Source organism: Hyaena hyaena, unplaced genomic scaffold (genome assembly GCF_003009895.1).
Source record: "Hyaena hyaena isolate Hyena2069 unplaced genomic scaffold, ASM300989v1 scaffold_28, whole genome shotgun sequence".
NCBI lineage: Eukaryota > Metazoa > Chordata > Mammalia > Carnivora > Hyaenidae > Hyaena > Hyaena hyaena.
The window spans coordinates 4,282,771-4,293,414 of NW_024080660.1; the positions used below are offsets into that span (position 1 = coordinate 4,282,771).

The 10,644-nt window shown below is 38.8% G+C and overlaps 1 protein-coding gene across 3 annotated transcripts in view; it reads left to right on the forward strand.

Moving 5' to 3' along the window:
- Positions 1–10,263, forward strand: part of MDM4 (MDM4 regulator of p53) — a 37,098-nt gene extending 26,835 nt beyond the window's left edge. For 2 of the 3 annotated variants that reach the window (XM_039227573.1, XM_039227574.1), the window contains exons 7-11: positions 510–609; positions 2,729–2,889; positions 4,141–4,290; positions 6,191–6,271; positions 8,161–10,263. In XM_039227573.1, the coding sequence (XP_039083504.1) occupies positions 510–609; positions 2,729–2,889; positions 4,141–4,290; positions 6,191–6,271; positions 8,161–8,733 (1,065 nt within the window). In that variant the 3' untranslated portion in view covers positions 8,734–10,263. Of the gene's footprint in view, positions 1–509; positions 610–2,728; positions 2,890–4,140; positions 4,291–6,190; positions 6,272–8,160 lie in introns of those variants that run through there. The other variant, XM_039227575.1, reaches the window with a different exon arrangement.
- Positions 10,264–10,644: the final 381 nt, after the last annotated feature.

Below are 10,644 nucleotides of genomic sequence, written 5' to 3' on the forward strand. Positions count from 1 at the left end.
AGTTCCTCCAGTTGCATTTTCTTTGGGGTTTGTGTGTGCCCGTGTGTGTGATGGTGTATGTACGTCGGTGTTTGAGAAAACTGCTTTATTTGATTTTAACAGGCTTGTTGCAGTTAAGTTCATGTCAGGCTGTTCTTACAGCTTCCCCAGACCTGGGAGAACTTTATGATCATCTTGGTATATATATACTGAGGGTTTCACATGTTTTCTGAACTATGCCTGATTTTGTAGTCTAGAGGCTTTATAGCGATAGCCTGTTTTTAACAATAGGTTTTGGCCTTTTGCGCAGAGATTTCCCCCCCCCAGGTTTGGGGTTCTCCTAGTTCTGCTCACAGTGGGTTGAGGAGAAGTGTTGCCTTTATTTGATGACTGTTGTGAACTCCAGAGATCTCTCTCTTGTGCGTAACCCATTGTGCCGCACACTAACTGGTGAGCCAGAATGGAACTGCTACATCCCTTGGTCTCAGTCATTTTTGCTGCACTAATACACATCTTTCCCTTTTTTCCAGCAAAGTTCAGAAGAAAGTTCCAGTTCCAGGAAAAGAACGGAAGAAGGGAATATTCCTACACCACCTACCTCACAACATAAATGCAGAAATTCTAGAGAAGGTAAGTTTCGGGTTAAGGCTATACACACTTCTTTTTTTCTTTCTTTTGTTGATGACTTTTAGAAATGGCATTTATTCATATTAAGCACTGGCTGTAATTGAGACCATTATATAAACAACTCAAAAAATAATGTTCTTTCTTTGCATATGAAGTAGGAGGGGCTTATGTCATACTTCTCATTATTTTCTGAAAACTTTTTCTTTACCCCAGTGACCATTAACTTTGAAGATAATGATAGTGCTCTTTTAGCAACCCGTGAACTGTGCCGGAGCAGTCTATTCCTTTGGTTAGTGTGCTAATAGAAGATAGCTACACATTTATCAGTTTGCCACCTGGCAAATCAGCTGCCTTGGCCTTTTAAATCTTGACACACCTGTATGTATTCAATCTGGCTAGAAATTTTATTTTTATTTGTCTGCTTGAGGCAAAGGCTAATTTTCACAGGATTTTGAAGTTTGCAAAGATGATATATACTTAGTGTGTTAGAGCCGAGACTGAGATACTGAAAGCCTAGTAGGTCCTTTGCCCTTGGATGGTCGTCCTCAGATCTTTGCCATCCATACTGGGTAAGCTATGGTCAAGTTAAAGGAATTAATCGATATTTTGGAAGGTTCCCCCCCACCCATGCCCTGCTTTATAAAACATCTCCTAAAGTTTTTTCTACAAAGGTGTACAAAATCATAAATTACTCGAGAGGTGCTTTATGGTCTGATAGTTACTAGTCCTAGGTACCTGACTCACACTTGGAGCAGTGGCAGGTTAGATCTCTAGCAACCTCTCAAGAGAGTGATGCTGCTGAAATTATTTTAATTGTATAAAACTGAATCAGTTTATCATGCAGCTGAATTTTAGGCTACCTATTTACCTTGGAGCTTATTCTGTTCTGAATGGTATTAAATGGGTATTTTTTTCTGTAATTGCAGGTCCTTGCTTACTTGCTACTCAGAAGCTATTTGAAATATAAGAATAGCCAATTCAAGAGATTATATGTAGCTTGTGACGTAAACTTTGAGAATAAATAGCTTAGTGTCTTCAGGAGAGTGTGTAGGTAGAAAGGACACACTTTTTATATATGGAAAGTATATTTCTGTTCTCTTTACAAGAAGGTAGAGAGCTTGGATAGATGAGAATAACATTAATTTGGTGCCATCTCAGGAATTTGAGTTTCAATAATTCTAGGAATGAGTAAGTAAAAGGCTGACCTTTCCCTTGAACTTAATGGACAGGGATCAATATGATTTGTAAGTAGGTAGGTAACATTTTGTTCTGACAGCGATCTATTTATTACAGAAGTTGCCAGGCACGTGTACCTCAGCACATTTAAACACTTCTAGTTGCCATTGGTGTGCCTAGTGCCTTGGAAAGAGGTAGAGGAGAGTGAGAAAGTAGGAAAAGAGGGAAGTACAACAAAAAAAAAGATTGGATAATGGGAAAGAAAAGAAGGTGTTGAGCTGGCAGTGGACTTAACGTTAGTAACCACCTTGAATATCATTTGGATGTACAACATGAGATCTTTTACTTGGCATATGTGGGGCCTTCTTAGGTTTTGTGTTTGTAGTATTCTTGATTTTATTTTTTTTATTTATTAAAAAAATTTTTTTTAAATGTTTTTATTTATTTCTGAGAGAGAGAGACAGCGTAGGCAGGGGAGGGCCAGAGAGAGAGGGAGACACAGAAGCTGTGAGATCATGACCTGAGCCGAAGTTGGACGCCCAACCAACTGAGCCACCCAGGCGCCCCAGTATTCTCGATTTTAGATATTTCCAGAAGAGCCCATTGATTTGGAAGGACAAAGGTGTATCTTTACTCGGATAACCTAGAGTTCAGCATTTTATGATGGTTGTTACCTGTCAAAACTGCCTTCATCTCACCACCATTTGCAGTTCAATGAATTGAGCCATTTTCAGGCATCATGTACTAGAGAGAGTCATTCTTTAGTTATTGCTGTGGTAAGAATGTTTAACATGCAAATAAATGACAATTTTGAAGGAGGACTGTCATTGTTTGGATGCTTTCAGAGTTTATATTTCTGTCTTATAAAGAGATTGTAAGTGTTACAAAGCGAGTTTTGATTCTTAGTGTTGTGTACATATTTACCATTCTTTCCATTTGACTGTAGGTGAAGACTTCGTAAAAAACTTAGCCCAAGGTGAGACCTCTAAGCTGGACCTTGGGTTTGAGGAGTGGGATATAGCCGGGCTGCCTTGGTGGTTTTTAGGAAACCTGAGGAACAACTATACACCTAGAAGTAATGGCTCGACTGATTTACAGACAAATCAGGTAAACGTCACCTTTGAAGAGGAACTTTTTGTTTTCTTTCTGAAAGAGTAATGTTCTTGGTTACTCTTGACCACACATTGCGTTCTGTAAGAATTCTCATCCAGTGCTACGACTTTAAGCACCATCCGTGTCTGTCTGATGCTCAAATCTGTATCTGTAGCCCCGACCTCTTCTCTAAATGCCCACTGTCTATATTCAGCTACCTATTCAACATCTTCGCTTGGATGATCTGACATTTAACATGTTCAAAAACCAGAGCTCTTGATTTTTCTTTTAATTTCTACTTTCCCCCCAAATATCCCTATTCAGCCTTTCCTTTTTCGCAAGTCTACCTTCTATCGAGTTATTCTAGCCAAATCTAAAGCGATACCATTGGTATCTTTCTCTGTCATATTCCACATTCATGTTATCAGCTCTTTATCTGAAACGTATCCAAAATCTAACCCCTTTTATTCCTTCGGTGTCGTGCCCTAATGCAAGCTATAATTACTCTATTCCTTTATCTTACTTTATATTCTCCATTGCACTTCTCACTTTGAAAAACTGTTATTCTGTTTTGTTTATGTGTCTCTTCTCTGTTTACCCTTACTGAAATCTAAGTCCAGGGCTTTGAGTCATTCACCACTCTATTCTGTTACCTAGTAGCTAGAACAGTATCTTACATGTAAAAGGCGTTCAGTGAGTATTTACTGAGTAAATGAATGGGTATATTATGGTGGCAAAATAATAAGTTTCTCTTAGGAATATTGTAGAAAAGCATGTCATAAAATATCCATAGATGAATGCAGAAAAAAAGTTATATTCAAAGTTGTTTAGAAGATTTGAGTTACTATCAATATTCCTCATATTTAAGTAAACATTGACCATCCAGGAAATAATGTATCACAGTTAATGGAATGTCTTCTAGGTTCTCAGAATGCCACCTTTGGAAAGAAATCGAGGGAATGGATTCTGTTTGGTTGAGCAGCTATGCGTCTTTAGCTTTTAAGCTCCTCAGTACCATTTCTCAGGCCATTTCTCAAGTTATATTTGAGTTACTGTTGAAGTAGAAAATTCTTTGCCAGGCTCCTTTATATCCATTTATGAGTTTATACATAGTAGATGCCAAGTAGATACCTTAAATGAATAGATGTCCATTGAAGAAAGGCAAGGTGTTCTTTGGAGATGTGTAAGGACATTGAGTTTGGGGTTCATTTTTATTGGTTCAACATCACTGATAGGCCTCTGACTATAAAGCTTTCTCTCTACTAGGATATAGGTACTGCCATTGTATCAGACACCACAGATGATTTGTGGTTTTTGAATGAGTCTGTATCAGAGCAGTTTGGTGTGGGAATCAAGGTTGAAGCTGCAGATTCTGAACAAACCAGTGAAGAAGTAGGGAAAGTAAGAGACAAAAAGGTATGTTTGGAAACATTTCGCCTTGTTTGTTTCTGTGTGCACATAGCATAACTGTTCAGATCTGGTGTCCTGACCCTTTTATATAACAGATAACTCGCATAATCCTGCCCTCCCCCCCCCTGCTTTAATTTCTCTTTTTATTTATTTATTTATTTATTTTTATTTTTATTTTTTTTTTAAATGTTTTATTTATTTCTAGGAGAGAGAGAGAGACAGCATGAGCAGGGGAGGGTCAGAGAGAAAGGGAGTCACAGACTGAAACAGGCTCCAGGCTCTGAGCTGGCAGTCAGCACAGAGCCCGACGCGGGGCTTGAACCCACGAACCGCGAGATCATGACCTAAGCGAGAGTCGGACGCTTAACCGACTAAGCCACCCAGGCGCCCCTAATTTCTCTATTTAAAGTTGATTTATTTTGAGAGAGAGAGAGCATGAGGGAGGGGGAGAAAGAGAACCCTAAGTAGGCTTCTGTGCTGTCAGCATAGAGCTTGATGCAGGGCTCGATTCTATGAACTATGAGATCATGACCTGAGCCGAGATCAAGAGGCCAATGCTTAACTGACTGAGCTTTTTACTCATTACTTTTTAATGTTCTCCTATATCCAGTTTTAAGATTCACATTAAGTGAACCAAGGCTGTCTTAAAAATAGGATAGGACTGCGTGGGTGAAACTCCTCCTTTAGAAGCAGTAAGCCACCCTTTCCTACTTGTCTAATTTCCCACTATGGAGTTTTTTTTCTTCTGGAGACCTTTCTTTGCTAACAAGGCAAAGTTCTAAATGGCCACAGCAGCCTGTAGGGAAAGAAATTCTTATATCTGAGACACCTCAGTGTCTTTCATAACCCTTTATATCTAAATGGAAATAGAGGAGTTCTTCCTATGTATTTTAGATTTTAAATAAGGGGAAAGAAGAGAGAACTCCAAATACACATGGTGTGAACACACCGAGATGAAACATGTGCTCAAATCTCAAAAGAAATTGGACAGCAGATCTAGTGTCCGACATTGACAAGATTCTCAGTAAATATCGCTTGAATAAATGCAGCAAAACACAACCTAAATAGGGTCATTTTTTAAATTTAATAGATTTTCGTAGTAATTTGGGTTCCTGAAGGATATCCTGGTATGTTTATAGGCTGATAGATACTTGGGTCCTGCTAGCCTAGTTGTATATGGGGAGCATTAGAAGGGACCACGAGTGGCTTGAAGGAAGACAGAGGGGACATTTGGAAAGAGAGATGGAACTTAGGATACTTGAACTTGCATGAGAAAGTTGCTATATTGAGGTCCCTAATTGAATCATAATTGGTTTTATTCCATTTACTAGATCACAGAATAGGGTGTTCGTTTTTAGGATTTTAAATTCCAAATTTTGAAATTTAGAATATACTTCCCACATTTCTTGACTTTCTGTTTCATGGTCCATGGGCATGTTTTTTATAGGGCAACCAGAGTATCACTTAACTAGGTCTGCTTTTGAATATGAAAAGTAAAACTTTGAAATACTTTGGTTTTGTTCTTGACATCTCAGTTCCTTATTTTATATAGTGCTTTTCAGTTCCATTTTCTCGTGTAATCCTGAATGCCTGCCTAGATTCCCAACATAAAAAATATTCACATTTAATGGTTTGTAGCTTTTCTGCTCAGATATTGTTTATTTTCATTAAAGACATACGTTTGGGCACCCTCTTCTATTTGATGACCTTTCTGGGTACTTTTCAGTCATTTTTTCTACTAGAGTTCTGACTGCATACGTCTGGAATGATTTAAGCTATTTCTAAGTATTAATGATGGAGGTAGAATGTAGCTTTAAATTGAAACTCTTCTGTCTTTTTTGCTGTCAGATTATAGCCTCCTCTAAACTAGGTAAACCTCACTAATGAGATGTCTTTGCCCTCATAGGTGATTGAAGTGGGAAAAAATGATGACCTAGAGGACTCCAAGTCCATAAGTGATGACACAGATGTAGAAGTTACTGCTGAGGTAGGAATGTCTAGTAAACATGTGGCTCTGCAACCCCTGCGGCTTCCAGTGTGTAGTTCCAGCAGCACTTGTGTTGTAGTTCCCCCATTTCTGGCTCCCTTTTCTTGGCATTAAGACATGTTGGCTGCTTTATATTTTGTTAGAGGTTTGGAGTTTGGAGAAAGAAATGCCTGTCTGTATACCTTTCTCCCTGCTAACAAAATGCTTTGGACCTAATGCAGTGGACATACAGAGTTAGTTATTCAAAAGAGTCCTGTACTACCTTCCCCACTAAACACCTCTCTGTAATCCTAAAGATAGACATGTAAGCTATCTAAAATACTTTATCAGTATAAAGGTCATATTTTCAGTGCTTCTCAAAAACAGACAAATGGAAAATGGTTTAATTTCCACACAGATTTATATTAATGGAGGACTAGTAAATGAAAATGTAGTATTAAGCCATAAAGGTAATAGGTATGGATTTGTCACCAAATGACAACTCAGGTTTAGACTTAAATGTGTACCTTTTCTCTTTTCATGCTAATTCCATCTTTCTTTCAGTCCTTTCCTCGGCTAACTCACTGTGGGAAGAAGGGTGGTGGGGGAAGACCGGGGAGGAGAGTTTACAGTTTGCTCTTTGCGGATAGAAAAGTTGTATGTTGTCTCTGGTTGATCCTTCCCAACTCCCAGCCTGCCACTGTTGCCCATTATGGTAATTCATTGCAAATTATCTGTCTGTGTATAGCTGAGTAATAAAGTGGAATATATTGGTCCATTAAGGGTTCTTGACCATAATACAAATAGCAGAGATAAGTATCTCCATCTTAATCAGACTTCTGTGGCTACTTGGGCCCAGAAAACCTATTAAGCAAATAGACTGTATTTTATCAAATTAAAGACGCCATTGAATTTAATAAGCCCTATTATTTTATGTACTACTAAAAAAGAAACAGTGATGTCAATTAGACTGTGACACACCATCAGTTATGAATTCCAAATCTTTGCGAAGCCCCTCTGAGTATCTGTGTAGCATTTCAAATGAGATCTGAGGATCTTGAGCTGGCACGAATGTTGTGAGTCTCTCTGAAGACCACCCAGTTTAACAAATGGTCGTGTCCCTGCCTTTTGGCCCATGAAATTGAGTTACAATGTCTAAACTTGAAGTGTGTGGCCTTTGTTCTGGAAGTAATCAAGTCCGCCTGTGTCCAGTCATTGATCCTGTCAGAGCCAGGCAGTTAGCCACATTAAACCCTCTAGACCTGTTCCGGGTAGCTCCCTTTGCATTACGCAAGGCAAAATTCATTGAGCTCTCGTGTCTCCTGATTTGGACACGGAGAGGTTTACGAGCATCCGAGCACAAGAACGTTCAGTTTTCAGAGGTAGGGTTTAGGCGTACATTTAGCTAATCCTGAGAGCAGTGAGAGACCAGGAGTAAATTTAGTAGTTTTCAAATTTCATTTAATTTTAGCTTCCTTTTTGCCAAAATTTCTATTTCTTAATTAGTAGGAAAGAATGAAAGTGTTCTCTTTTGTTCATTCTTTAGCCTCTTGCCCAATAAGAGAGTAAGTTGTACAAAGAAGTGAACTTAAAAAGAAGGAGCAGGGAAAAGCAAGCAATGAAAATTCCATCCGGATGAGATAGAATGCCATAATAATGAATTTAACTTTCTTAAAGATAGCTGTATCAAATCTTGACTTGAAAATGGTGGTCATGTCACTATCATTGTAAACCTGCTCAAGACTACACGTGGCTGTGGAATTTGTTCATATGCGAGGCCAGATCACTGATGGGGAACGTCCGGATTCTCACTGGCCTAGTGAGACGATGAGCTGGGGCCTACCCTCCCTTTTTCTCAACTTCATGTTTGCCACAGAGTGAATGTTAACTGGCTGCACTTGTCTTTGTAGGATGAGTGGCAGTGTACCGAGTGCAAGAAATTTAACTCTCCAAGCAAGAGGTACTGTTTCCGTTGCTGGGCCTTGAGGAAGGATTGGTATTCGGATTGTTCTAAGTTAACCCATTCTCTCTCCACATCTGATATCACTGCCATACCTGAAAAGAAGGAAAATGAAGGAATTGATGTCCCTGATTGCCGAAGAACCATATCAGCTCCAGTTGTTAGACCTAAAGATGGGTACACAAAGGAGGAAAACCCTAAACTTTTTGATCCTTGCAACTCCGTGGAATTCTTGGATTTGGCCCACAGTTCGGAAAGCCAGGAAACTATATCAAGCATGGGAGAACAATCAGATAACCTTTTTGAACAGAGAGCAGATACAGAAAACATGGAGGACTGCCAGAATCTCTTGAAGCCGTGTAGTCTGTGTGAGAAGAGACCACGAGATGGAAACATTATTCATGGGAGGACAGGCCATCTTGTCACTTGTTTTCACTGTGCCAGAAGATTGAAGAAGGCTGGGGCTTCATGCCCTATTTGCAAGAAAGAGATTCAGTTGGTTATTAAGGTTTTTATAGCGTAGCTGACTCCGTGAACTGCAGAAAATATTAACAGGGCTGAGTCGTGTTTCAAAATGTCAGTATTGAGCATCTCTACTCTGTGTAACTCAAAACATCTATTTATTTATTTAGGTAGACATCTGTGTTCTCCAACAGTTTGTTTCTAAACTTATAAGGAATTTGAGAATTGAGTTCCTTAGAACTAGATTGCCAGTTGGGGATGCCATTAACATGAAAAGATAGGTTAACCACTGACTTCATTCTCTTTTTAAAGATGAGGATCTGGGAGAAAGCAACTGCCAGTACTAACAAAAAATACATTAATTCGCTCACTTATCAAATTATTTGAAGATTTACTATTTCTTTAGTTAATTTTATTTCCTGTTCTTTTTTTCTGTTAGGGAATGTTATTAGTCATTAAGATCCAAGGTGACTATTAGAAAAATATTAAAGCTAACAATGAAAAAAAATAATAAATTTGAATAGTCAAGTTATGTAATGCTATGCGTTGTTGCAGTCAGGCTGCACGATTCAGATAAGCTACAAGAAAAGTCTTGAAAAACAAGCACTTTTTTCATGTGTGTCTAGAACAATAGTATTGAGCATTTTTGCTAACACAGTCCGGAAAGAATTTTTGAAAAAGTGTATATAACCATTTGTACATTTTACACCACGAGGTAGCAGACAGAGTGTTCCCTTCGTGAGTTGTAGACATCCGAGTAGCCATCCTTAAACAAGCAACAGAATGTTTCTGTCTGCTTAGAAAGTTCCCTTGTTCCTCTTTTTAAGCAGTTCTCTCTCCATTTCCTGGCTCTCATTCTAGGTTAGCTGACCATTTGCACATGTTTAATGTAACATATAAATTTTAAAAATACCTTTAAGTACTTAGAAAGGATACCCTAGCCACTATATTGTATATGTGCCTTAATATTTTTCTCAAAGCCTTGAAGCTATAGATTTAGTTGATTAAATTCTGGAAAAAGTCTTGTCATATAAAGTAGCAAAGCTGTTCTCATTGTAAAATTCATCAGCCATATCAGATTTCACTTTCAGTCAGAAAATGTTTGACTTTATTTTTGAAAATAAATGCATGAGCACATTTCTGGCCCAAACAAATTACAATTCTAAGGTAGATAAGGCACAGAATTTTTAACCTAAGCTCCCTTTTGCTTTACTCTGTCCTCATTATCTTCTGAGAATCCTCTGGAGGTTTTTTGTTGTTCTTTTATTTGATGCCCCTAGATGTTTTTTGCATTCTGAGGCAATGCCCCATAGTAAGAGTCTAGTTGGGTGAGAGGCAGGCTTTCTTTTGGAAATAGGGAGTATGGTAGTTGTGAAAAGGATAGTAAAGAAAAATGATAGATCTGAAGAAGCACATTAATCTTAGGACAGTACAAATGGAAACTGAAGGTCTTTAAGCTCATGTCCTTAATACCTATCCCTATACCTTTTTCATGGAAAAATCTTAGTATGCCCAGGGGTATGCATATGAGATTTTGGAGACCAGGGCCCTAGGATTTTTTTTAACATTTATTTATTTTTGAGAGACAGAGACCGAGCAGGGGGAGGGGCAGGGAGAGAGAGGGAGACACAGAATCCGAAGCAGGCTCCAGGCTCTGAGCTGTCAGCACAGAGCCTGACACAGGGCTCAGACCCATGGACCATGAAATCATGACCTGAGCTGAAGTTGGACGCTTAACCAACTGAGCCACCTAGGCTCCCTGACCAGGGCCCTAGAATTAACAAATTTACTGATCTAAAAAATCACCTGGGTTGCTTGTTAAAACAGCCCAAGTTTAAAAAAAAAAAAAACAAAAAACAAACTCCCCTCCTTCCCCCCCTGCTCTGGGGTTTCCATTTGAACATGTGTTCCTGGAAGCTGATTCAAATGGTCCACAGACCACACTTTGGGAAGCCCTACCCTAGAAGGAAGG